General features: G+C 47.2%; 1 protein-coding gene across 5 annotated transcripts in view; it reads right to left on the reverse strand.

Annotated features, from left to right (window-relative positions):
- LOC137800298 (ankyrin repeat and SAM domain-containing protein 1A-like) overlaps positions 1–27,472 on the reverse strand; it is a 61,222-nt gene continuing 33,750 nt past the window's right edge. For 2 of the 5 annotated variants that reach the window (XM_068597439.1, XM_068597441.1), the window contains 13 exons: positions 19,102–19,171; positions 15,884–15,996; positions 8,975–9,073; positions 8,073–8,219; positions 7,569–7,676; positions 7,313–7,483; positions 6,642–6,779; positions 6,459–6,530; positions 6,249–6,335; positions 5,627–5,764; positions 4,971–5,153; positions 3,910–4,011; positions 1–2,916 (listed from right to left, as the gene is read on the reverse strand). In XM_068597439.1, coding sequence (XP_068453540.1) covers positions 2,800–2,916; positions 3,910–4,011; positions 4,971–5,153; positions 5,627–5,764; positions 6,249–6,335; positions 6,459–6,530; positions 6,642–6,779; positions 7,313–7,483; positions 7,569–7,676; positions 8,073–8,219; positions 8,975–9,073; positions 15,884–15,996; positions 19,102–19,171 — 1,545 coding nt within the window. In that variant the 3' untranslated portion in view covers positions 1–2,799. The remainder of the gene's footprint in view (positions 2,917–3,909; positions 4,012–4,970; positions 5,154–5,626; positions 5,765–6,248; positions 6,336–6,458; positions 6,531–6,641; positions 6,780–7,312; positions 7,484–7,568; positions 7,677–8,072; positions 8,220–8,974; positions 9,074–15,883; positions 15,997–19,101; positions 19,172–27,472) is intronic. The other 3 variants (XM_068597440.1, XM_068597443.1, XM_068597442.1) reach the window with 3 other exon arrangements.

Genomic DNA, 27,472 nt, shown 5'->3' on the forward strand with positions numbered 1-27,472 from the left:
TTTCTAATTGCGCCATTTATTAGTTGTACAATTATGAAAAATAATCATAAAAAAAGACTGGAAGCCCAAGATTATTTACAATCTTTTTTTTCTGAAGTGAGGTCCCAACTGAGTCATTTTCTCAGCCTTTTTTTTTTTTTTTTAAATCACAGGGTATTTTATTCACGATATGTTTAACTTTATAAGACATAGTCCTTTTCTCTTTTTTGACAAACGTCAAAAATTACGTACATACATACATACATATACATATATATAGATATCTATAAAAGCAAAAATCATTCAAGTATGAAAATACAGACGGCTAGATTCCTGTACAATATCATTCTCATCATTGTTTGCCATAAGATTAGTCCCCGAATACCTCTCCTGATCCTCAACAATGTGCAAAAGCAGAACGGGACCAAGCTGATGGCCGAAGGTGCCGACACCAGCCAGCCGAAGACAGTGTACCGTAAAGTTATCGCATACTGGCCTGACCACGTACCACATATACAACAGTTAAATCATAAAAACGACCAGGCTATGTACCCATAAACTCATCGGCTGACCAAAAAGTACCGTTAACAGTCAACACACTGGGACCCAGCGAGGACAAACATGCCGTGCCCTATTGTTCTGTTCTGCAGCTCAAATCTGAAAAGACATACCAGCCTGCATGGCAGGTTTTGGTGAATAATTATGTAATAATGCTGATATTAACTGAACAAAAGGAGCAGGGAAGGAGAGAGGGAGCCGCAGTGAACCGCGCCTGATCCAGTTCCAGCATGAGGACCCATTATTGTCCAATAAAACAATTAAAAACACACAGAAAAGAACTAAACGTTCAAAGCAAATAAAAACCACCCCCCCCCCCTTGTTACATTATGTTAAAACAGTCTTTGTAGTGTCAGCTCCTCTGCCCTTTGAGTTTGGTTAAAGTTAAAGAGTTCCTCCCGTTGCACGGTCACATTGGTTATCACAGTTAGACGTTGTTGACGGACACAAAGAGACGCGACATGATGTGGAAACGAGAAGAGTAATCCAGGAAGGACCGTGTACCTACAGTGTGAGGTCTCCGTCGGATAGTTTGTACCTTTGTATTATAACAAAAACATATATGTTCCTCATCCCAGACACTTCCCCTTTAGCTGAAAGTTCCTCACTGTGAGATCGTAAACCAGGTGTTAGAACGGTCATTTCTCAGGAAATATATAAAGCATGATTCTCAAACCTCACGTTCTAATAGACGTGAAGCTATATGGTGTGTGCGTGTGCGTGTGTGTGTGTAGGGTCGGTGAGGTGAGATGATCTGGTGTTGAAAGCTTTGCGTCGGCTCGTCTCCTGTTACTCTGGTTTGCTCGATCCAACCGCGGCGATGCGATTCTGCCGCATGCATAGGGAGCGGGGGTCGCTTTTTCCACAACAAAACATCCTACCCAGCATGCAACAGGGCTCATTCCTGTCCTGTCTTACTGGCTGGGAGAGGCCACAGTGTTCAGCTATAGGGAAGGGACACAGACACACACACACGCACACAAAGCAGTGAGGTTAAATTAAAATTGAAAAAAAAAAACAACAACACAGAACTAATGGACACAAACAGTGTGATGGTGACGCATCACTTCCTGCCCCCCCCCCCTGACCTTCATAATGATTAACCTTTTTCCCTTGCGGCCGGTGAAACATTAACCTCGTGCTGATTGGCAAAACAAAAAAAGGCAATGCTGACAGAATGAATATCGAAGGCATTTGTTGTGAAGAGAAGAAAGAAAAGACCGGACAGAGGAAGATGCGCTTGCTCTCCTACGCGCTTGGGGATTTGGTAAAAGTGCTTATTAGTTCTATAGTTCCCTCCAGAGGAAGCACCAGGTTCAAACCCTGGTGCTCTGATTGACAGAGAGAGGAGGGCATGTCTGTCGACAGCTTGAGCTGCCTACTTCCTGGAGCAGCGAGGACAGCGAACATGCGGGTCCATATCAGGCCTGTATGCCCGATTCTGTTCCTCTGTTTCGAAAATCCCCTCAAAATGCTTACTTTATGAGCTCCATAAAGAGCCTCATCACAGTGCTAGGACCTTCCTTTGGCTTCGAGCTGACCGCTGACGGTGCGAAATATCCCCCCTTCCCTCACCCCCGGTAAATCCAGTGAAACCTCAACAACAGCACGAGCTCCACTGAACATAAAAACCGTCGTCTCGTGTCCAGCTGACGCACTGGAGCTACAGGACCAGTCTGTCAGTTTCCTCAGGACACATGTCCGTGTCCAGGTACAGGGCGTGTCACTCTTGCTCGCGGTAAATCAGAGATTTTCTCCCCCAGCGCTCGGGGAAGGAGGAGTCAGGAAAGTTGAAAGATCAGAGTGAAAAGTCTCAGAGCGGCCGTCGCCTAATAGAGCGGGAAAAGCACCAAGAGAAGAAGAGCTTATCACCAAGGAGAGTCAACAGCGGGTTGTTTTGAAAGGAAGCATTGTACTTAGAGTTCAGGAAGTATACGAGGTAAACAGAGGGGGAGAATAACAGCGAAGGTGAGTGGCAAGCTGGGAGTGTCAGTGACACCAGCGAGAGGAGGGAGGTGGTGGTGGTGGTGGTGATGGGTCACGACAAGGAAGGAGCAAAGGGTTGTGCCGTTGTCAGACGAGGACGAGCGTGACGGCTGAAGGGAGACGGAGGAGGGCAGGGGTCCGGCCCACAGAGGGAGAGGCGGAGTCACAGTGGAAGGCACACAGACGGGGGGAGGGAGGGGGAGAGGAAGAGGGAGGGGAAAATGGGTGAGACCAGGCCCAGAGGTCAGAGGTCGGAAGGAAGAAGGGGAGGTCCACTCAGAATATGGTGGTCTCGTACTTAGTGCTGATCGTGCGCTTGGATTCCTTGGGGTCCACGAGCCACGTGGCGCTGCCCCCGGACTGAGAGTCCCCCTCCGGCTCCACAATGTCGCCCTGCGGACACAAACGGAGGGCGTCAAACTCTCACAGCCGTTCATAAAGTGAGACACGTTCCGAAAATGTGATTTTTTTTCTTCCATGCACTGGTCAATTTTGGGATTTTTGGACTATTTTGCCTCCATAATATGTTGTATTTTAGACTTGACCAATTTCATATTTTTATAACACTTGGAATACCCCAAAACAAATAATTTACTAATCAACTGGAAAGGTTTCATTGTATGTATATCAGTTTGTGTTGTCTTTACACTGCATGTGATGAGGGTAAATTGATGGAATTTTAAAATACATTTTGCATACAGTCAAAAATCTCCTCTTCACTAGCATTTACATTCAGCAAACTTTCCAGTTTTTAATCCCTAATTACCTTTTGAAGACTGTATTACACAAAAAAAGAAAAAAAAAGAAAGAAAAAAAACATTTTCATGGCCGTTGACAGTATTTTCTGATCGATAGAGAGTGATAAAGAGATATCCAAAATTCCCACTGTAAAAATCTTCGACCATAAAATGTCAACAACATGATTGAATAATGACATTAATGTAAGTTATTAACTGGGAGAGTTTTGCCGTGTCAATAACAGCATCATGTTTACTTCTTTGCTATTAATCCCACGAGTCACTCTAAAATACACTGAGAGAAACGTTTATAAAAGGCCTTACTTTACACTTTCCCCTTTTATACAAGTGCATTGACTTCCACTTGAACAAAAACATGTGAACGTAAGCTTGTATTACCACCACAATGCCACAAGGGGGCGCCTGAGTCAAGAGCAACACTCTTCAGTCCACATGTGCTTAAATATAGAAGTGAAGCTCATGTATACGTCTACAAACACAGACAATTACAGCCAGATAAATTCAAAAAGAAAATGGGGCAATGACACAAATGAAGGATTGCAAGATTTTGTAAGGCAGTGAGAGAAAAAAAAAGGCAGAAAAGGGAGGAAAGAGTGAGAGGATGGTGATGCGGATGCAGAGGCAGCACCTGGGCAGCAGAGTGCAGCGGGAGGAAGGAGGGACGATGGGTGGTGCAGGTGGTGCAGGTGTAACAGTAACAGCAGCGACTGTCGAGAGGAGGAGGAGAGTCCTGGGAGAGATGAACACCGCCGGGAGGAGGGGAGAGAAGAGAGAGGGGAGAGAGAGGAAAGACGAGAGAGGGGGGAGAGGAGGGAGAAGAGAGACGAAAAAGGAGGAGGAGAAGAAAAAAAGTAGCACAAGGAGATAGAAGAAGAAGAAGAAGAAGAAGAAGAAGAAGAAGAAGAAGAAGAAGAAAAAGCAGCACAGACAGCAGGAGGGGTCGAGAGAGAGAATAAAAAGGAGAGAAATTGACATTGATTTGAGAAGCGTGATCTTAAAGCTTACAGGTGTTATAGTGTGTGTCACTGGGAGGCAAAAGTGCGTTAGATCAAAACAAAAGGTTGAAAAGGTAAACAGTAAACGCCACGTTCTCAACACGATTCAGTCGAGTTCCTGAAGCTGGAAGATGTGCGACCTCATTTACATTCAGCTCACTCCTTAATGGTTTAATGCTGATGGGAAGACAAACATCCACACAGTGCCGTCATGACGACGTGAAGAGCTGCGGACACAAATGTTCTGAGACTCGCGTCTGATGTGTTCTGAGGGTTTCATTCGGGAAAAAGCTGGGATTATGTTTCTGGCGCAGCTTTTAAAAAAGGGAGGGGGATCAAAACTCTTTAACAACACTTAAGTTGTTCTTTGTACTTTAATACCACAAGTGTTGCTGCAGTTTTGACTTCTTCCTGCTTCAGTTTTGACAACATTTCGTATTGACAATTTGCTTTTGAAATGGTGAATATTACGTTGTTCAGATATCTGGCCCTTTGGCACGACGTCTCCAGACATCTGCGCCCCTCAGCTCTGCCACCACGACTGCACCGTGTGTGCGACAGAGAGCATGAAATCACCGACAAATGGACAGGAAAAGTGCATTTTGTGGTTCTCCGGTAGCAGAACTTCCTCTATTAGAACGTGGTCAGTACTCTCTTCCGTACAAAAGACGTCTACGTTTGACGCCCGACTCACCGCCGACTTCCGCACGCTGCCTCGTGGTTTGGGCACGGGCCGGCTGGACTTGGTCTCGATGACCTCTGACCCGGGCCCCAGCGGGATGTGCTGGTGCTGTTTGGTCCTCTGGGCCTGCAGAGCCAGCTGATAGGCCACCTCGAACGCCTGGCCGAGCGTCAGTATGATCTCATAGGTCAGATTCTACACAGAGAGGGAGAAAGAGGAAGAGCGGGCCAGTTTTTTTTTTACAAGCATTTTTTTTTTTAATTTTTGAGATTCCCAAGCCAGAGAACAAACACTATAAGAGTGAGACAGAAAAAGACAAGTTGACGTTAGTCTGGAACGACCCCCGGCTGCATTATGAGGCCGATTAGCAGGATAATCGTCCCATATCAAGGAGGGGGGGGAAGCAGAGGAAGTGGAGGAGGGCGAGCTATCAGTGCCAGGGTCGCACTGTGTCTACAAGGAGGCAATCAGCCCCGACTGAAGCGTGACCCCTCAAGGAGATACAGCCGTCTAGAGATAACGGTGTCGACGACGCAGTGCGGGAGATGATGTTGGAGGAAAGGAAGGGAACGTTCTTTAGAAAACACTTCTCGTTTGTTTTTTTTCCACCGTCGTTTATGCCAAGCCGACACAAACGCCGTGTCAGAATGAGTCCAAAGCTTCCTTACCACGTCCACCGTGCTGAACACGTGGCAGTAGTGGTGGCTGGTCTGCAGGTCCTTGGTGATGTAGGCAAACGTGCACAAGTCCTCCGGGTCCTGGGCCGCGCACGAAATGTTACGGATCTCGTGCTCGGCGATGATGTTCTGCACCGAGGAGAGAGAGAGAGAGAGAGAGAGAGAGAGAGAGAGAGAGAGAGAGAGAGGCGGCGTGAGACTCAAGCTAAACAGCGGGGCGGAACGTCAACAAGCGGCACGCGTTCAATCCCAAGCGATAATGCATTATTAAAATAAGAAATATGATTTACAAAAGAAATGCAGATACGAGACAGCCAGTAAAGAGGAGACATTGGGGCATGAATTGTGTTTGAGTCGTTGCAAGTGATACACAGGCTGAGCAAGGTAACCTTTTAATGTCTGGGTTTTTTTTTTATGAATGTCAAATAAATATCAATATGCGCAGACTCGCTGCTCGTCCAACATAAACGAATCTGACATAAACTTGCAGGCGTGACATTTACAGCGACAGGAAAGCAGCAGCTTCAAAACATTAAGAAACCAAAACGCACTGTCATCCGCACGGGGCTCAACCTGAGGCACCCGAGAGGAGCACACGGTCGCGGCCGCTCACCTTATTGGCCGCGTCGATGAACTTCACGCCCTTGTAGGTGATGGAAAGGACGATGGTCGGGACTTTTCTCATTTGTTCTGTCGACCTCTGGAGGAGAAAAAAAAAAAAAAGGACAGAAAGGATTTTAAGGTGTATTTCCACTCACTCATACAATATGAATCATATCCTGCGGTTTGTCCCATGAGATCGGAGAGGAAACTCGCAGCATACCCGCATTTTGGCACAGGCGTCCTGCGTGGAGTCGGTGCCCCGCAGATCCTTTATGAGCATGGAACCGAGGTACTACAAGGGGAGAGAGCAAAGTGTTGGTGGACGTGCTCAACGGCAACGGCGCCGCACGCGGTGTGCAGGATGGAGAAAGGGAGAGAGGGAGGGAGGGAGGCGTGCACGTACACTGGCTTCGTAGGCGCAGCATTCAAAGATGAGCTTCTCGGGCGGATGATGCCAGTTCTGGACCGGGGCGTAGGGCGCCGCCAGACTTGGCGGCCGCAGGGTCAGGCGGGGCTCTCGATGCCGGTCTTCGTACCGTTCCTGGGAGGGCGATAGAAAAATTTACTCGACACCTGGTGGTAAAATCATTAATTTAGGACATTTATTCCTTTGTAAGGAAGGAGCAGAGTCAGAAGTACAACGTGATAGACAAATAGCATATTCAAGATTGCTCAGAGAATGAGCGAAGCACTGCCTTCTTAAATAGCTTATGGTTATTAATACACCGAGGCCACCATGTCGCCTTCATGGCTTAATCCCACCACGACGTCTTTAGATTGGCCTCGGCATGATGTGATAACAATGGAATTCCACCTTCTTTCAGACAGAGACATACAGACTCCCCAGTCTCACGGCTATCAGGAGACATGCCAAGTTTGTGTGTGAGATTAAACAGAGACAGAAAGACGAGCCTGAAAGTCTGAATATGACAGTGAAACAGTCACTGATTAAGCGTGAATATGTTTTTCTTTCAACAGTGGGGGGGGGGGGGGGATTAAAAAAAAAACGTATTCTCAGACCGGCAGAGGCTCGTTATAACCACGACATCACGTGAGGACAAAATGGAAACGTACATGTGATCTGAGCTGTTCGCTGCGATATCTTTGGGTGACGTCGTAGTCGTTGTCCGGCACTTTTTTCCTCCCTTGCTCTCCGACTGGCAGCAGAGGATCCATCGAGCGTCCGGTGTAGGAGTCCACGTGACTGAGGGGGGACGAGGTCTGGGAGCCCGGCAGGTCTTGGCACTGGGGAGGCAAAGTCACACACGGTCAGTGACCGTCCTTTATCTTTCAACTATCATCCATCCGTCGGCCCGTTGTCGGCCCTCACCCTGATCTGAGACAGGCGAGGAGGCTTGACTGGAGGCTCCTCGTAGGGCCTCTCCGCCAGGGAAGCGATGATGCGTTTCCTGTGGCCAAGGAGGGAGATCTTCAGCACCTGGAAGGAAAGAGGAGAGGATCTGATGAACATGTGGAGCGGCGCACGAGGACGCCTGGAAAGTTGGAAGCGTCCCAAGAAGCATCAGACACTATTTAACATGTCATCACAGCTTACCTTCAGACCGAATGAGACCCTGGATGTTATTTTAGAATAACTCTGACTAAAGCATCTTTGGGTTTCTTGGATTCAAAACAATTGCCTTCTTCACTTACTAGTTGGTTTCCCCTTCCCTTTAAACCTTTAACCAATTGAAGCACAGGAAACTACCTCCCTGATATTCACCGCCAAAGTTATGTGCAACTCCAGAGTTGGAGTTTTTTTCTTTCACACTTAGTAAAAACCAATTTCACCCTCCGGTACCCCTGGCGGTCCGCGTACGTCACCGCGACTCACGTTGACAATCTCCAGCTCCCACAGGTTCTTGACGCAGTCCAGCGTGCGGTAGCCGCTGGACAGGAAGTTGTGCAGGTACTCGTGCAGGCCGAGGTTCTCCAGCCAAGAGGAGAGGGAGCTGCTGCCGTCACAGCCCAGAGCTTTCACCTGCAGGAGAGGACTTCATCAGACACGGGCGCTTGGCTTCAGGACAAACGTAACGAGATAATGAGATTTTATTATATATATATATATATATATATATATATATATATATATATATATATATATATATATATATATATATATATATATATATATCTCAGTGGCAAGCCGTGAAAATGATCATTACGCCAGCTGTACAGTTTAACAGCTGATCGCACAGAGTCCACAGGGATTAGTCTCCAGATACAGATTATTTCTTCTTCTATTCTACAAATTAAAGCGTTCTTCTATTTTGGACTTGTCTCTGATCTTTTTTTTCTGAGATATTTGTGCCTCAAAAGAACAAAAATAGTTATTTAAATGAAACAATCTGAAAGGTTTTGGGGTGAAATCCCCAAATTAATATTCAGATAAGATGCGACACATGGCTCCCAAATGGACAATGTTTTTCTTTTAGTGACGCAAAAGAGGACTTGAAACGACTGGTTTGATCATTTATATGCAAATCATATACTCCCTCGTAACTCTATCTATCAGATAAATACAACGGAGTAACAAATACATACATTTGCTTCTGAAATGTAGTCAGGAAAAGTATGAGCGAGTATAAATAAAGTCTTTCAAAATGGGATCCCAGTCCAGTGCCAGGGTGAATTGCGCTGTTACATCGGTGTTAAGGGGAGATGAGCGCCTTGTGATCCAACATCACAACACACTGAATAAAATAAGTATTGAAGGATCAATCAATGCTTTGTCACCTTGGGTAACGAGCGTGATGCATGCAGGATCTTCTTCCTGTGGCTCGGGTCCGTGATCCCGATCTCTCTCAAGTCCTGATCCTCCATGACATTGTTCCCCTATAGGACCAAAAAAAAAAAAAAAGCACAAGATTGCGGGTTAAATCATATCATTTTGCGACATGATTTTCAAGAGTTATATATACACACCCACTAAGATCAAATCTAACACACAGACTCAGACAAAGAGCCACTGCAGCAGGGTAAGTATTGATTTATTGATCCCGCGTAACGCTGCCATGGCAGGAAAAGGAAAAAAAAAAAAAAAGCTGCATTACTCTCGAGTGAGATCTTCAAATTCCTCTCTGGGACTCGACCGCCCGACTGTACGCAGAGGGCCGCGTCGATAACCCCTTAAATGAGATGTGCGTCTGTGTGGGGGGACCGACAGGGCTGTGTGTGTGTGTGTGTGTGTATGTGTGTGAACGATGGTCACACCCATCTTCGGTTACAAGATCAGTGGCAGGTAACGGATAACAGAGAAAGGGAGCGATAAATCAACGCCAGAGCTTCAGGACGGTCAGCGGTTTGAGAAGGAGGGGCAGAACGCCTGAGCGTCGATAGTCGACTGTAAGTGATGGATGCATGGAAGAAGAAGAAGAAGAAGAAGAAGAAGAAGAAGAAGAAGAAGAAGAAAATAAAAACACACAAAACTTCCCGACAACGTAGAAGTCCGTCAGAGCTCCAGGTCCATCTTGTTGATCGAGCTCAGCAGCTACAGCTCATGAGTTAAAGCATCACGGTGACGCTTCACTTGCAACAGCGCACGTTCAATACGAACCTCAAGTTAATCCTAACACACACACACACACACACACACACACACACACACACACACACACACACACAGAGCAATAACCGGATAGAAACAGTGTGTAGGTCAAACCCGACAGCATGTTTTTCATGCAGACGCTGTAGATGCAAACAAGGGGTGGAAAGGTGAGGAGGGGGGGGGGAGAGAGGGAGGGAAGAGGGAGAGAGGATTGAAGTGGGGGACGGGGGGGAGTGAAGGGGGGGGTCGCCAGCGAGGGTAAAAACCTCAAAGTAATCTGTGTTGTGCAGCTTGTAAAAATCACAGCGTTGAATGTGATTCAAATGTGATTTACCGTGATGCAACATTTACAGAGAAGACTGTAAGCATGTGGTCAGCCGTCTCATAATTAATTTCAACTTTTTATCTCATAATTATAACTTTATCTCATAATGACTTTTTTTTTCTTCCATTAAAAAAAGGGAGAGACAAAGATAAAGAGAGATGGACAGACCCAAAAGACAAAGAGAGGAAGACAAAGAGACAGATACAGACGGAGGGTAAGAAAGTTATCATGGCGATAAAACACTGAGGAGCAACGTGAGCCCGGCCGTGTTCCAGTCAGCCGGCGCTCACGTTGAGCACAAGACATCGTGACGCGTCTCCGTTGCTTTCTTTAATACCTCGCACTGAACCGACAACTTAAAGCTCGTTATCTCTGAGCGGCAACACGGCGATCGCTGCCTCTCCGGCTGAGGATTGAAACTATTCGGGGAGCCGGGTGGATAATAAGAGCTTTCACATCGCATGGATCATTGCATTACTGTCCCGCCGGAGATGAACTGATGGACGACGACTCGGTGGAGGGAAACGCAGCTCGTAGCGCCGGTCTTTACTCGCGTACCTTCTTGGCTGCTTTCCGCACCCTGTGCTGTAACAGTACGAGTCGTGATGGTCCTTATGTTCCGCTTCGTGCTTTTGTTGCACCCCAAAGTGTTTTTAAGATGCAGTTTATGATGATAGCCATTACTGAGGTGAGCACGGGAGGGAACATGTTTAAATAATAGGCCTTTTCTTCACATAAAAAATATAGGAGCCTGTTAAAATGTTTCGTGTATTTGATAAAACGACTGACATTGGTGCTGAAATATCAGTCAATGTCACTTGATCCACAAACTATTTTAATAACTGATGTCATGTTTAAAAGGCTTTCGTCAAGAAAAACAATGCAAAATAGTTGCTCACTGCTGGCTTGTTCCTCTCTGTAAACTGAATGCTTTTGCAGTTTTGGACTGTCGGTCTGATAAAACAACAAAAGCTTGTTAAGACGTCACCTCGGGCTGAAGGAAATTATCCCGGTACTGTTGGACTATTCAAAACAAGAAGGACCAAACACACATTTTGCCACATGACCTAAACCCTCCTGGTCTCACCCCTCATGAGGTGATGGATACTTGATGGGGATCATCTCGTAAGACAACATAAATATTACATTCCCCTCCACTTTATCTTGATCAGTAATGTATCCCCCAACACACACACTATCTCTCAAACACACACACACACACACACACACACACACACACACAGCGTGCCGTGAGAGACGTGGTGCTGGGCGATACCTCCGTGGGGAAAATTCTGACTAATGTGGCTCCACGTTTTCTCAGCAGGTGGACGCTGACATCAGCACAAACTTGGGGGGAAATAATAGATGTTGAGTAATGTAAGCTCGTTGGGTTTGTGCGGCCCATCCATCTCTGCCCCCCCCCCCCCCCCCCCCAACCCTCCTCAAACCTCCTCCCATCCCCCCTTTGCTCTCATTAAAATGCGGCGCTCCATCCAGAGAGCGGTCCCTCCGGTTGGAAGGCACTCTGAATTCAGGCCGGGCGCTCGAGGGCACGGATCACTCGCTCCGCGCGTCCAAAGGACGGCGAACCGACAGCACCGAAGTCATAGTTTGCGGTACTTAACAGGCGTGCCGCAAAATGAACCGCTTGCTCCGTCTAATTTGTGTTATGTTTCTCAAAACGGGCGAAGATCCATCACCGCTCCTTAATCCCAACAGCAAAATCAATGAATCCATTCTCAATCCTTGAGCTAACGCACGAAGCCTTTACTGCATTTCCAATTTGGTCTGAGGGCTTCTGGTGGCAATGAGCGCCTCTGACAAAAAGCGTTTTGGCATTTAGTCAATGGCAGAGAACAACACTGAGGCCGGAGAGGAGGGAGGAGAGAGGAGGGAGGAGAGTGGAGGAAGGAGAGAGGAGGGAGGAGGCCCGGTCGAGTTGAGTTTACACAGATGCTGCACAGAAGCAGATGTTGCATCTTCTGATGTTTCTCTCACCACTTTGCAATTTCCACATTAAATCCGAGGTCTTTTCCTCAGAAGTTTTTTTTTGTGTCTCCGGTACGCAGCGAGTCACTTCCATTCACTGGAAACACAAAGTAGATTTGTTGTTCTCGAGGCCCGCTTCAAACAAAGTGTCCTCCCCCCCTCCCTCCCTCCCTCCCTCCTTCCTCCCTCGCAGAAGTGCATCGGCGACACAGCTGCCTCGAATGCAAATCGACTTGGAGCTCTGCCGGCCGACCCCGTCACAGCCGAGGACGCGGACACCACAAGCTTTTTGCTCGGGTGGAAGAAGAGGAGGAGGAGGAGGAGAGGAGCTGATTCAGAGGCCTCGCTCGTCAGCGGCGGCGAGGGGTCGGAGACGACGGCGCGGCGCTCGGGTCCGTCGCGGCACGAGTCGATGAGAAGCGTCTAATTGGTTTCAGAAGAGGCTCGTCGCTCAAACACAACACAATCACTGCCGCTATCGATCCGCCTCTGCCGGAGGGACGGGCGGCGCGGCGGTCCGACCGGCAGAGTAAACACTGGAGTTAGTGATGTCGCTGCAACGGCGGGCCGGCCGGTTCTCAACCGCTGCTGTTCAGCGCCGCCCACACCCAGAGGAGGCCGACGCAGAGTCTGGCACAGCCGGCTGCTCGCTTGAGCCAAAGTTTTTCCGTTTGACGATAAAAAAAAAAAAACGGTGAAACTGACTATTTCTGCCTGCGCGCGGATTTGACTTCTCGTTCGTCGACTGCAGTGGTTCTCACACTTTTTCTGTCGCGCCCCACCTTGGAAGAAAAATGTTCGAGCCCCACCGCCCCAACGACATTGGAACAAAATGGTCCAACTTTTTGAGAGTCCTCCATCTGTGCTTTTTTTAATTAAAGGATAAAAGAAAATTAAAATAAAGTTATATATGTGCAAAAAAACTCAGATTTGGCAAAACAGATTACCAAGGAAGCCGGTCGGGTCCCTGTTTTCTCCCCATAGTTTCATGTTGAAGTGTCCTTGAGCAAGACACTGAAGCCCCAGAGCTTCACAGCAGCACAACGCTCCTTAATTACTGAGGATGATGGGTAAAATGCAGAGAATAATTCACCCACTGTGGGATTAAAGGATTCATAAGAATCTGCATCTCACCTGTAATACCTCCTCGCTCCACTAGAGGGTTGCGCCCCACAGTTTGAGAACCACTGGTCTTTTAGATGCCACGGCGGGATTTTTAGACCTGAACTCGGTTTATTCAGCCGTGAAGTGGTAGAAAAGATGTATATCTGTATTATCTAATCCTGTGGAGGAGTTTGTGTGTTCAGAGCTGCTTCGCTAGATCAGTTTGGTGATGGCTCAAATATAATTATTCCATTCACATGCAGATCTCCTGGGGGCAATAACGCTGCACAAAGTGCTCAATAGTAAATAAATAAACAAGAAATAATGCACATGAACATAAAGCTTGATACACACATACATACAAAGCAATGATTTGTTGATCATTTTAAGTTATTAATACGTAACCTACAGAGTTATGTTGAAGTATGGTGATTAGACTAATGCATTGAATTTTCCGTGATTATTTACAATCACAAATAACTGGTTCATTCAATATTTTTACACAATTTAATTAAAGTAGGAACCCTTCATTATTTGTCGGGGGCTCCATGAAGCTGTGCCTCAAGTCTGGCACTTCTAATAAAAGCAGACCAAAGCATCCATCTGGTAACACTCGAGCGCACAAGAGCACGTTTAACACGGGAAGGTTTAGCGAAGACAAGGTGACTCATTTCCAAAACGAGATCAATTCATGATTCTTAAAAAAAAGAAAGAAAAAGGCTAACATTTACAGAGAGAAGGACGTGCTGCATGAAGCCTACAGCTTTTCTTCTAAATCCTCTCGCGGTTTCAGGAAGCCAGGTGGTCTGAAAGCTGCGTTTGATGATAGTGAAATTGCCGCTTCTCCTCTTTTGAAAAAAAAAAAAAAAAAGGAAAGGAAAAGGGAGTGCAGAGAGCTGAGGGCGGTGTGAGAGTGAAAGACTCAGAGACAGGAGGAAGATTAAACCTAAAGAGCAACTTCAGAGGCTTCAGCTCTGAATTAAACACGGGTGTTGATGACACCGGGTGAGCAGGAGCGAGGCGGATACATGCGGGGTTATGTAAAGTATGTTGAATATCATTCAGGAGAGTATCAGTAAATACTGAAAGTAGACAGACACAGCTGAGTCCTACAGCTGGAGGATGAGTCACAGAGAGGAAACGTGTACTTTGGTATTCATCCGTAAAGTTTCAAGCTTCATAACACCAGTGAGATTATTGTTGCTGAGTGAGATCAAATCTGCTCTCTGGGGACCAAGAAGTCCAAATATTACAATATTTAAAGAAGTCTAACGCTGACCTTCATTTGGCATGAACATGACGTCAGAGGCATACTTTCCAGTTTTTGACTCTAGACCTCTTTTTCCCTCAATTTGAGTGTTTTTCCCTGTGTTTGAGCCGTCGTAGGAACCCCAAATCAATTCCAATACTTGTGTTTATTGTATGTATTTGTTCAGCAAAGTCTGAGGAAAAAAAAATGTGTATCAGCAAAAAAAAAAAACACTTTTAAAAGATATTTTGATAATAACTATGAACATCCAGCATGATATGAGCCAGATTCCCCAAAAATGCCTCCTGGAGCGGTCAATAAGACACCTTTTTGGAAAAATTAGCTGTGGCCTGTTACTGTTACATGTATTGAGATTGTTCCTTTTGTGTTGTGCGAACATCATTCTCCTGAAAAGGTTTAACAAAAAGGATTCTGGTGTGCAGGTCATGTTAGTTAGATAACTTTGTCTTAAATGCCTCTTATCTTCATTTAAGACATCTTAAATGAAGATAAGTTGGAGTTTCTCTGCACGGTTTTTAAATGAATAAAGTATGAAGTGTTGGAAGCACATCTGGGGCCGGACATAGAATAAGTTGCATAAAACAAAAACTTTACATGTGAATCCACATGCGTGTGTGTTCACATGACCAGTGAAGTCCAGCATGCCGTTTGGATGGGATGAAAACCAGAAAACACGGCCTCCTGAGATGGAGACAGACTGTCTGAGAGCCTGACAGAGGCAGGAACCTGATTGGTCCACGCTGGCCCGGGCGTAACCATGATCCAAGTTCCCGTAAACTAAATGTTTGACAGCGCAGATCAAACGGCGTATTATCCGATTGAATGGGCGTGTAAATATAGCAAACGTCGATAAGTGCTCTGCCTGAGAGCGTAAGGGGGGAGAGAGAGGGGAGGTGGGGGGAGGTTCTGTCATCGAATCACACTCGGGATACGGTGAAGCCTGTGATGTCATGTGAGGTATTGAATTATGTGCCAAATCTACTCAGAATAAACAACTCCTACCATAAAAACCGTGCAGCTGCTGGTTAAAAATAAAAAAACATAATAAAAAGTCAGACTCATTAAAAAAGCGGGAGGGGTCGTTACAGGATTTCCGCTAATTGAACTTCAGACGACGCTAATGGGATCATCTCATCTCACAGCAACAGTAATGGAGGGCGGCGTCAATTGGATTAATGCACAAAGACTGGCGGAGTTAAGTGGGAGCGAGCGGGGAAAGACAAGGAGGAGGAAATAAAAATTTTTTAAAAAAAGATCATAAAAGTGAGGTTGGGTCCCGAAGAAGCGAGCATGCGACAACGGGGCGACGGCGAGCGTCGAGGTCGAGTCGGAACATAAAAAAACAAAAAGAAGGGAAAGGGCGGAGCGAGGCGGAAGGGTGTGGGGGTGGGGGGGAAATGGGATGCTCACCATGTAGTGCAGGTCGTCGAAGCCGTTCAGCAGCAGCTTGCTCTCGTACTGCGGCAGCCCCACGTGCTCCAGCCAGTCTCCCACGGGCTGCTCCAGCAGCCGGCCCGCGGCACCTGCCGACAGGGGAAAGCGCTTCAGCAGGGAGAAACCTTTCAGCCGGTAGCAGCGGCACTCCGAGGACGAGACGTGGCACTGCCACATCATCCTCGGCCAGCAGAGCCGAGCGCACCACCAGCAGCAGGACGGTGGCGGCGGCGGCGGCGGCGGGGGAGACAGTGTTCTCTGCGGACGGGGCGGCGTCGGCTCCCGCGGGGCGGCGGGGGCCGAAGCACGGTCGCCAAAGATGGCTCAAAGTGCTCCCCCCTGATATCAGAGGGGTGGAGGGGTTGCGAGCTGGTGGAGAACCGGCTAATGCCGCCTCACTTCACCGCTGCAAATGTGACGATAAAGTTCATATCCAACTCGGAGGGGGGAAAAAAAGTCAAAGTGTCCCGTGTCAGGTGGAAGCGTTTTCTGCCCCAATAACAGCTGATGTGATGAAGCTTTACTTTCGTAAGGCAGAGACACTCAGAGGAAGATAAACACCTTGCTCCAGGTGGGAAGAGACAGTTTTTCAAGCCGCATCGGCAAAGTTCTTTGGGAAACTTGTCGGCGGTTAATTACCCAACATGCTCTCTCCTCCGATCCCCCTCCCCCCCTCTACCCGACCTACTCATACGCATTTCGTCCGGCGCGCTCGGCCCCCGACCCCGAGTGCGGGCGGCATCGACGGGAAACCCGCCGTCCGATCCGATCCGTCTGTCCGTCACGAGCTGAGATTGATCGAGAAGAAAAAGCCACACCGTCTGCAGCTTGGAGGAGCCTGACCTGTTCACGGACCGACGGCCGCCTCCTCTCACCGACGATTTCACTCACTCTCAAAGCCAAAAACACATTTTCTAGCGGTGGATATACCCTCTTAAATTCCCTTAACTCCTAAGTGAAAAGGTAACGTAACGTCCCTGCTGAGAGAAAAGAGTTACATACCACCCGGACTGGTTCTACCTCGTGCTGGACAACACATTAACAGAGCCGACAACTCATCCTGAAAGCTTCTCTTCCCCTCGTCAGCGCTCCCATCCATCATCTATTCAACCTGGTGCAAAAGCAATCCTGTTTTGAGAGGAGGCTCCCGCCACATAAATCCCATTTTGGTCACACGAGAAGCATGGAAATGTGTAGAGAAAAAAAGAAGAGAAAAAGAAAATCCAATCATGGATCCAATCAGCTATACTTCAGAAGACCACTTAAGTAATCGCCTCCCCCGTCCAACCCAGAATGAACTCGAGCAGACATGAGAGTGATCAAAAAAAAAATGTCTCTCTTGAGTCTTGAGACGCAGAAACAGCCCTCAGTCGTTCCCTTCTGGGCTGAGGAGCCGAGAGGTCCTACAGATGCCGAGGTGGCGTCCTTCTATTGTCCGGGCTGTTCACAATACTGCTGCCTGCAATTCCTCTCTCCTCCCTTTCTCACTCTCTCAAACCCCTCCCTCCCTCCCTCTCTCCCTCCGTCTCTCTCTCTCAAACACTGCAGGTGGCTGCTCTGTGTCAGTGCAAGCTGCCGCTGCAGGACCCCCACAACCCCACACTCCCACTCCTCCTCATTACTTGTGATATCCGTCTCTTTTCTTTTCCTCACACTCGTTAAGTTCCCCTCACCCTCCATCCATCATCTCCTTGCCTCTGATGTCGAAAAGTAAAAAAAATCAGTAAAGTCTGCAGGCGCAGAGACAATCAGCTGCTCTCCAGTCAACACAAGCGAGGAGGAGGCAAACACTGGACTGAATCGGGGTGTCGGGGGGGTAAGTTGCATCAAACAGCCCCCCCGTCTCCCTGATGGCCTCCTGACAGCAGCTTCAGCGAGACGGAGCCGAGGACATGGCAACGCTCGGATCGCGGCTCGCGCACACAGCCGAGTGGGTTCAGACGTGTTCAGACCGGACGCGCACGACGGCAAAGTGACGGCGGCGCCGACGACTCCGCTGCAGCGGTCTTGTCTCGTCTCGGCTTTCCTCGTCGGCTGCAAAGCAAAAATGAGCACGTTCCCCCCTCACCCCCCCCCGCCCCTCTTCCCGACATGCTTACCGGTTAATATTTAAACAGCTCCCCCCAAGTTGCCGGGGCATAACAAACAGGAGGGACGCAATCAGAGGGCACACAACTTTGTGCGACTCCACTGCTCAAATATGTTTCAAAGAAATTGGAAAACTCGAAGGGGAATGATGGAGAAGGACGACGTGAAAGCTGAAGGGGGAGGCGTCAATTGTTTGGGTTTACTGCCACAGTCCCTGGGCAGCGTCCATCAAAGCGGATGACGGGCTTTTTGAGAAGCGTAACGGCTGCAGAATCCTGAATGAAGATCTGATGAAGTGGCATTTTGGGCTTGAAGATAGAGAAATGTACTTGGTACCTTCTCAGGCAGGTTTAGGGACCAGTGCAAAAAACACAAAGCCAGCTGGTTTGTGTCTCATCCACACACACGAGAGCGACCGCGGCCTTGAAATGAGAACACGCCAAGCAAATCCAGTGGGTCTCCAATGATATATTGTCCACACAGACAGGAAAAGCTCATCAAAAAGTGTCTTCTTGCGTTCCTCTGAGGCTGCTAACGTGGATTCACATCCGCTCTGTCACAACACAGCAGCCGTCTCCCCGCGTCACACTATTCTGCCCTTTTTCTCTGACGCTCATCGATCGAGTGTCTCGGGCACCCGATTTCCCTCGAGGGCACGGAGTCGGATGAAATGACTTGAGGGAGGATGATTCACAAAAAAAAATTTTTAAAAAAAGGAAATCCAAGCTGGTATAGTACAAGACACGGAAACTAGAGCCAGAAGCGTTTCCGCGACTATAAACCCATGTGCATCACACACTTAAGAGAGGCTCATCAAAGGAAACGCAGCCAAATAAATACATGCCCACTTCCAAACAGGTCATTTTAGGGTTTCAACTTTCAACGCTGGAGGCCTCACAGTAAACTCCATAAGAGAGAACAATGCAGTAGAGGGGGAACTGTATGACAGAGGTGAGTAAAACACATCAACACCAAGAGTACAAGTGTTTCTTTTCCCTATTTTTCTACCTCAAAATGTCAGCTTTCCTCTGTGATTCATGTGTGAAATTTGAGATAAAACCACAGTACACGTTCGAGGTGTTGAGGCGATGCTGGTCACACTCTACCTGGTGTCGCATATGGCTGATCTCTGGAGAAATCGATGCCGGCGCCGATCAGCGTCATGATCTTCTCGATCTGAGGGACAAGAGCAGAAGAGGGAGAACCCGGTGAGGAGCTGGGAGGAGACGCCTCACGGTTCAGCCTGCCACCTCTCATCACCAGCAACAAACACAGAGAGAAACACACACACACACACTCCCCAAGCCGCAAAACACTAAACCACCAATTGTTAACAGTCACCCTGCAAAAAGGAAACGACAGAGTTAAGGAAAAACCTTAAGCGAGAGAAGAGGAGGCAGTCACGGTGGTTTTATGGAGACGCATAAATAGAGATTTTGAAGGGCGTCTTAAGCAACCGCGCCACGTTTGATTGCCTTTGTATCTCGTTTATAGCCTCGGTCGTGTCTATTGGCTCTAGACTGCAGGTAGCGGCGACTCATCTGCTGCCTGCAGGCGAAAAACTCTTCGGATCTCACAGAAACAATCTGCTGTAAATGATCGCAAAGGCAAAAAGTTTCGGGGGGCAATGGAGCGAGAAAATGACACAGAAACGGCACCGTGCTCGTCGTCAATTGTTTAAGCTCTAAACTATCGGCGTCGTGATGTTTGCTCCAATCCCGTGTTACAGAAGGGGTGAGGAGAAAAGGGAAATAACTCAAACTGGAAAGAGCATTTCTGGCCATCCTTGTGAGTGAGCGGATAATCCACTGTGACATGGACACACACGACCACATGCATTTATAAAAGGCTACTGATGAAGCAGAGGGTCGCTGAGCTGCAATATGACACCTGGACATTAAGGTGGAGACAGCGCCGCCTGTCAGGTGCCGCCGCTCCAACTCGTACATATGAAACCTAGTGAACAGCTATCTTTACTCTGACTTTCTGGAAGCATTTCATTGGAGTCGTTCGTCCCGGTCGCTGCTTTAAAAGCCTCCGAGACAGATTTTTATGTCCCCCATTAGTATAATTATATAAAGCAATAAAGTGCAATCAGCAGACTCAAGTCTACATTTGTCAGGCTCTCATCATCAATCCGTGCGCGTGTGTTTAGCAGCGAAATGACATCTAAAAATTGGAAGAGAGACATCAACGAGGCAGAAATCTCACTTTTGAAGGATGAAGGCGTCTGTGCAAACGAGCGGCCGGCAGACCGGAGAGCGAGTTAGAAGCTCCGAGATGTAGAAGAAGAAGAAATGAATAGTCGCTGGGATTATATCATTCCAAAAAGAAAAAAAAAAGAGGATCCCATCTACCTCTACAGAGAACGCCCCAGAAGGAGTACAGAGACCAGGAGGTATTTAGAGGAAGGATGGACGTCTTACGCTGTCAACGGATTTAGATCTTCGGTGTTTTGCGGTGGAAGAAGTCGTCGGTTTCTGCTAAGAGAGAACTCAGGGTTTTGGTTTGCCTTTTCTCAGGAGCACCCACACACCACCCGGGGGATTTGAACCCCCACCCCCGTTTGAGACACTTGAACTGACTGGAACAGAAGCACACTTTCCCCATTGAATACATGTTCAGTGCATGAGCAATGTGTGTAATCATTAGACCACGGAAGAAGACACTCAACGCGTCGCTCTTCTGCACGCTGTTTTCAGATTCACCATCGATCCTCAGCACATCAGACGGGGGAAGAAAAAACAACTTCTCTCAAAGTGAGGAGAGGAGGAAGAGCAGAAGTGTGAGAGGAAGGCCAGTGGGCGGATGTTTTCAGTGATCCATCTGCCCGACGTCATCGCTCCATACTGTTGATTAGGATACAGCGTATTGACCAGACGTTTGACAAACGACCTCCATCCATCAGCGCCACACGTCCCCCGACATCAGTTATTGAAACGGGAAAGATGACGGCGAACTGGCGGCGCCGATCCCATAGGATCAAAGACTCGGGTGAGTCAGCGAAAATGAGCAAATAAATGAGCAAAAAATAACCGTTTTGTCGTAAAGGAAACTTTCTCCACAGATTGTTGAGAAGTATTAGCATAAATATGAGTTTTTCCTGTTGCAGATAATCACACATAAAGTAAATTTGGTGTCATTTTGTTTTGGAGTTTTTCCCCATCGCCAGACTTTTTTATTCTCCTTTAGTATAAGTCCTACAAACGGGTCGATCGAGGTCAAACAGCTTAATGACGAGCAATATTTGAGGAATAATGTTTAAGAATGTGTGTCTGGGTTTTTATCAGAGACTGAAAATATTCACTTAAACCTGCAATCACTGTTTTTTTGGGCCACTTGGAGGCAACAGAGACAGTTACAGAGCAATACTTTTTTCTCCTTTTAGCTCCTGTTTTGGTCTCCACCATCTCCAGAGGAAAAAGTCAGCGATAAGCAGCAGTGATTGCTCTGGCGTGCAATTCAACTGTTATTCCTTGAGCTTGCTGGGGACAACACATGTATCTTTAACCTTTTGGAAACCGTGTAAAAATCCTCCCGCGCCCATTTAAAGTCCCAGCATGCCACATTCAGACAATCTTTTGGCTTAAAATACGTAAGTTTTCCATTTTTGAACAGTTTTTTGACTGAAACTCCTTCCTAACAGGCCAAGACTTTGTTTTATTGTGATTTTTGTTGCAGATTCAGATTCTTTAGGTCCTAATCTTTCCAAAAAGGTGTCTTATTGACCGCTCCAGGAGGTAATTTTGGGGAATCTGGCTCATATCATGCTGGATGTTCATACTTACGATCCAAAAATTATTTAAAAGTGATTTTTTTTTTGCAGATAAAAACTTTTTTCCCAAAACCTTGCTGAACAAATACAATTAACACAATTAATTTGGGGTTACTACGACGACTCAAACACAGGAAAAAAAAACTCAAACACAAAATTGGTTTCACAGTTTTCATCGAGTTCAAACACTGAAGCAGAGGTCGTGATATTCTGTTCTCCTTCTCGTCGTATCTGCAAAGGCCTCCGGCTGCCTTTCTGAATGTGTCTAACGCAATTAAAAAAAACACACACACACTCGCACTGCAGGTAAGGTCAGCGTGCCATGTTTTTTCTCTCTCATTCAAACACAATGCAGGAACAAAAACACACATAGCTGCATTCAGTTTTGGTGTATCAGCATGTCCAGCGTAATGAAAAAGGGAATACTATCTGCTCCAATGAGATTTAGAAGCAGCTACCGTGAAAGGCAGGCGCGATATATTTACCCGGCTGGAGCCGGGTAAATATATCCTTATCGGGGGACAATGATTTCCTCGAGGTAAAACACATTCACAACAAGAAAAAAAAAAAAGGCCTCCGAATTTCATGGTCCAGGACTAAGAAGCCGGGCGCCAAGAGGATTCACAGAGGAGAGGGGGAGAGGAATGTGTTTTTGTGCAGCGAGATCGAATCAAATGCAGAGACCTGAAATGGAGAGGGCCGTCCTTTTGTGCCGAGCGGGACTCGCTGTGAGCGGCGAGGTACAAAGAGGAGGGTCAGAAGTCAGCGCCGAAGGCTGGAGGTCAACAGCTGAGGAGCCAGCGGTGATGGGAGACGGTCAGGAGATTAAGAAAAGACACGTGAACCCATCTATCGTGCGGCTCCGGGATGACGGAGCCGAATATCTGAGCTGCTATTTCACAAGCGTTCGTTCAGTATTAGCCTTGAGAATCTCGAACAATACGCAACTAAAGCTCAGAGGGAGGGGGGGGGGAGTTTGCTAAAGGACGCCTGGCAGCGCTTGTTCAGGGGTTGAAACAAAAGGCCGCCGCGGGGAGAGAGCGTGCCCGGACCACGGGCCTCAAATTGCAGCGCTGGCACCAGAGCAAAGGCGCTGGATGAAAACTACGGGCGAGTGAATGGCATCAAGGGGAACGCGAGCGCGCCACCGTCCAGAAGCAGGTGCCAAGCGCCTCAATGCCAAAGTGGGACAAAGCGCTGTCAGCAGTGCCATCAACAAACATCCTCCTGAAAATAGCCCAATGTCAGGTGGTTTTAGGCTTAGAAACTTTGCAAACTCATCCATAAAAGGACGTCGGAATATGTTAATATACATCGTCCAGTGAAGTTAAATCCTTTGCAGAAAAAGGACACTTACTCTCTCAGTGGAGCAGGGAAGCACTAAGTAGCGGCTGCACGTCTCGGCATGGAATAGATTCCCCTGCTGGTTGCACCGGGCCGCCGCACACAGCCACCGTTTGGTTTGATCGCAGCAGGTCAAAACACACGAGACGTCCACCCCGCAACAAAACACAGGCCCCTTTATCCCAAAAGATCCCAAAAACGAGTTTATGAACGCGGCAATACGAGAAGAAAGGCCGGAGGGGGGGCGGCAACAACAAAGAGATTGCAGCCTCCGTAGATTGTAAAATGCCACAGAGGATTAACTTTTTTTTTTTTTTTTTTAAAAGAACACACTCCAAAGTAAAAGGAATAGCGAGAGGAGGGGCTTGAGTGTTGTATTTAACAATCGACGGGTACCGATCGTACAGGCTTCACGGGAAATATAATATCCGAGAGAAACGCTAGAAAAGCATCGGTTATCCCCCCCCTCCACTCGTTCACTTCATTCGTGGCAGGTAGACGAGATTAATGAGCCTCCGGTGGACGTGGAGCCGCTGCCGGTAAAGGAATCAATACTCACAAAGGCGGGTTTCATAGTGGCAACTGGATCCGTGGAGTGCGACTGGAGAGTGAAGTGAAAGAGTGAAACGAGGCTGTGGACGGCGGCGGTGGCGGCGGCGGCCCTCTCCTTCTGCCTCTGTCTAAAGCTGCCGGTCGCCCCCTTTTCTCTCCTCCCATCTGCGGAGCGAGGGCTGCTGCCGGCCCACACAATGTGCCCCCCGGATTGTCATCTTCAGTCTGATCCCGAGGACCGAGACCAACCCACATTAGCATGCGCTTTACACACCAGCACACACACACACACCCCGCACGTAGAGCACAACACACACACACAAGGAAATGGAGAGATGCATAGGCCAAGACCTCATGCAAGTCAAATGTCCTTGTCTTAAAATACAGAGGCAGTGTATCCGAGGGTGTGTGTGTTGCTCATGTGAAGAAAAAGAAAGAAGGATGGGGGGTTGGTTGGCGGAGATACACACGGACAGGGAAAGAGGTTGTGAGAATGGGAATATTTAGCTGATTAAAAGAGGAATAAAAATGTTTTTTGGAAGGTGTGTGTGTGTTTTCGTTCCTCAGGGGATTCGGTAATGTCCTGGGACCCCTTCGCCCCAAAACGCTGTCACACAGCTCAGAGTAGTCCAGGCCAGCGAGTCGTGACCAGCAAGATGGCTGCCACCTCGGAGGGAGAAACGGTAAATAAAATAGATGGAGCGACATCATGCAGAGGAGAGAGAGGGAGAGCTAGAGGGAGCGAGGGAGAGAAGACGGAGAGAGATTTTCCTTTTCAGAGGACACTCCCGACATCATTAAAGAGAGTGCAGGCCAGGTTACGCCCAATCAAACTTTAACTACGTTCCCCACGCACTCCTCTCCTCATATGCGATGCACTTTACATCGGCCGTGTGAATATTTCCATCTCAAGCCTTTTTCCCGGAAAGGAAAGGGAGAAGAAAGGTTCCCGGGCGCTTTGCCTTTTGCTTTCAGCAAAGAACTCCGAATGCATCCGAGTCTCCCTATTCAAGCCAGTGAGAAGGCAGGCCTCCGACTTCATTAACATTAACTAAAGCTCGGGAAAATTGGACAAAAGAAATTGCCCTTTCAAAAGTGAGACCAACAGACGAGCGGGGCTTCAGCAGACTCTGAAAAACATCTAAATCTCGTTTGAGAAACACCCAAATCTCCGCCATTAGAAATGGCGGCGCTGCCGCAGCCTCGCAGCCTTTAGAGCGTCTTTTCGGAGGGGTTTTGAATTCAAACTCGGGTCTGTACATTACGAATTCATCCCTCGCCGCATAGCATGAATGTGAGATCTGTCGGTCTCGCTGACGGGCTGCCTCGCACACAAATAAGAGTCGAGACGTGGTCTATATTTGACAAGGAGCCTGCAACATACTGTACATGAGATCCACCAGAGGCTCAATTCATGGTTATTGGGCTCCTCCGGGAGGGGAAACCGGAGCAATAATCATACATTTTCAAGGTCAACTGCATTGTTAGCGGAACTCAAAACATTATTGTTTTGGTGGCCGACGGAGAGAGCAGATAAAATGCAGTCCACAGTATGAATTATGAATAATTGAGGCTGGGTTGTGATGCACATTGCCAGCAGCCTACTTTAGGGTTTCAAATAAGCTTCCAGGCATTCAGATGAACTTAAAAGCCGGCCAGTAACGCCCAATAACACACACACACACACACACACTAGCTATGGAGCAGGCCGTTAATGAGGCCATCGCCTGAAGAAGTGTATCTCTTTTCTCGCTGATAAGATCTCTTCTTCCAGAGAGAAGCCAATAACACAACCGGTTCTGCTGCCACACGGGAGCTCGGCTGAGCGAGAGGACAGCGATACCTTCTGTTTTTTGCCTTCTCCTCTTTCCTCCGGTTTCAAACCAGATCAATTCTCAACTTTATTCAGCTCACCTGCGGGTGAAGACAACACAAGAGCCACAGCTGAGAGGCAGAAACCTGCAACGGTCAAGTAATGCCACGCCCGCCTTGATCCTGTCACGTTGCCGCAGACCAGAGGGAGGGGGAGAGGCGCTCGTTTAGCGGGATAATGACACAAAAATGGGGAGTTAAAAGATACAAGCACACAAAATGTTCCCTTTTCATTGACCTCGTCACTCAACGGGACCATAATGTCCTGCAGAGGGAGGAGGATGTCTCAGAAGCAGCGGCTTTACTTTCCTCTGTGTCTCTTTTAGAGCGTTACAAGTGAACTTTTGACTTTTAAAAGAAGCAATGAGTCATAAATGGTGTTAAAATAACACCACGCTTTGGTACATTTTGATTGGAAGTTGCCGTTATTTGTGACGGAGTTATAGGCCGATAAATAAACCAGGCCAATGTCAGCTTATTGCAGATATATTATGTCATATGAAATAGCAGGAAATAAATGCCAAACTAGGTTTCAGAGTCACCATTTCATAGTTTGTCCACCAGAGAGCACTGAGATGTTGCTTTCATTAATGGAAAACTACACACTTAGTATTTTTTTTAAAACTAGGAGTCTGTATGAAGAATGTTTGTTTACGTAATGTATTTATGAAAAGACATTTAAACTAAAAAAAATCTAGCTCACATCATATTGGTAAGCTTAAACTTCCAAATGTCAATATCAGTATCAGCCACATATAATCCACAATTATCTGGGCTATAATATAATAATAAATAGAATAAATCACAAAATTAAAGAGGAATAGATTAAAATGATTTGTGCCTGTATTATAGATGCAACTTCTCGCACAGTTGAAGCGGTACATTGATGCTAAAGTTTTTTTTAAGGCTAATATGGTGAAATATCGGCTAATGGTACATTTATTTTCTCATCCGAGAATATAAATTAACATTTTGTGCCGGGCAAGACGTTTTAAAGCCGGAAAATCCACTTTGTCATCTTCGTGTTCTTCATGTATCTCCTGTGATTCACACACCGATATATATCTGCACTGAGCTGATATGAGCATACATAAATTCTGATTAAAATGTGCACACGGGTCAAAGTATGGCATCGCTTTGCGTTTCACACTAAAAGTGGAGACGAGTTCTTTACTGTGGCGCCTCCCGGCTGCATACAGAGAAGGTCTGAAGGTCACTTTTTGTGAGCAACTTTTAGTCAAACACTAGCTTCAATTTTCACAGAGTGTTTCCTTGGCACGCCTTCGACTAAACAATAAACTAATTATGTGGTTGCTTCGCCAACGTCTGGCAATGCCGGAGTAGACCGAGGCGAGAAACCTTCCTCACGGTGCTCGCACCTATAAAAGAATCCCAAAAAGACAAGGTTGCACCGACGAGAAAGAATGTTGGCCGCGCCGCCAAGGCGAGGAAAAGTGTTTGAGGCCTCGTGCGCCAGCCCGCCTCTCCGTCTGAGCTTTAAAGGGGGCATCACAAGATAGACGTGCATAAAAAGACCCGTCTCCTCAACTCGTAGCCTTGATGCTGCGGGCTAGCAGGACCGCTATCACCCAAAAGCAGTGGTTCTCAACTGGTCGGACCCGTTTTTAATGGGTTACAAAAACAAAACCTCACAATATGAATTATAAGGAACGGGTAAAAGCACTTTGCGTCTGTATTGTTGCCAATATTTATGTGTGCCTTTAATTAGGGGGAGAAAAAAAAAAGAAATTGTGATTTTATTTTGAAAGGACTTTTTTATGCAGCGCAATGTCGTTTTTTCCCGCCGGCTCGTCCCTCATGGTTTTCAGCAGCGTGTGCCGGGTTGGGCCAAACCATTGTGATACGGGGTAGACTTTGGGTTTTTAGAAAAAATGTAATTAAACATCCTACCGAATATACATTTCAGCTTGTGA

This window comes from Clinocottus analis, unplaced genomic scaffold (assembly GCF_023055335.1).
Source record: "Clinocottus analis isolate CAN_PGR_092001 unplaced genomic scaffold, fCliAna1.0.p SCAF_4, whole genome shotgun sequence".
In the NCBI taxonomy this organism is placed as follows: Eukaryota; Metazoa; Chordata; class Actinopteri; order Perciformes; family Cottidae; genus Clinocottus; species Clinocottus analis.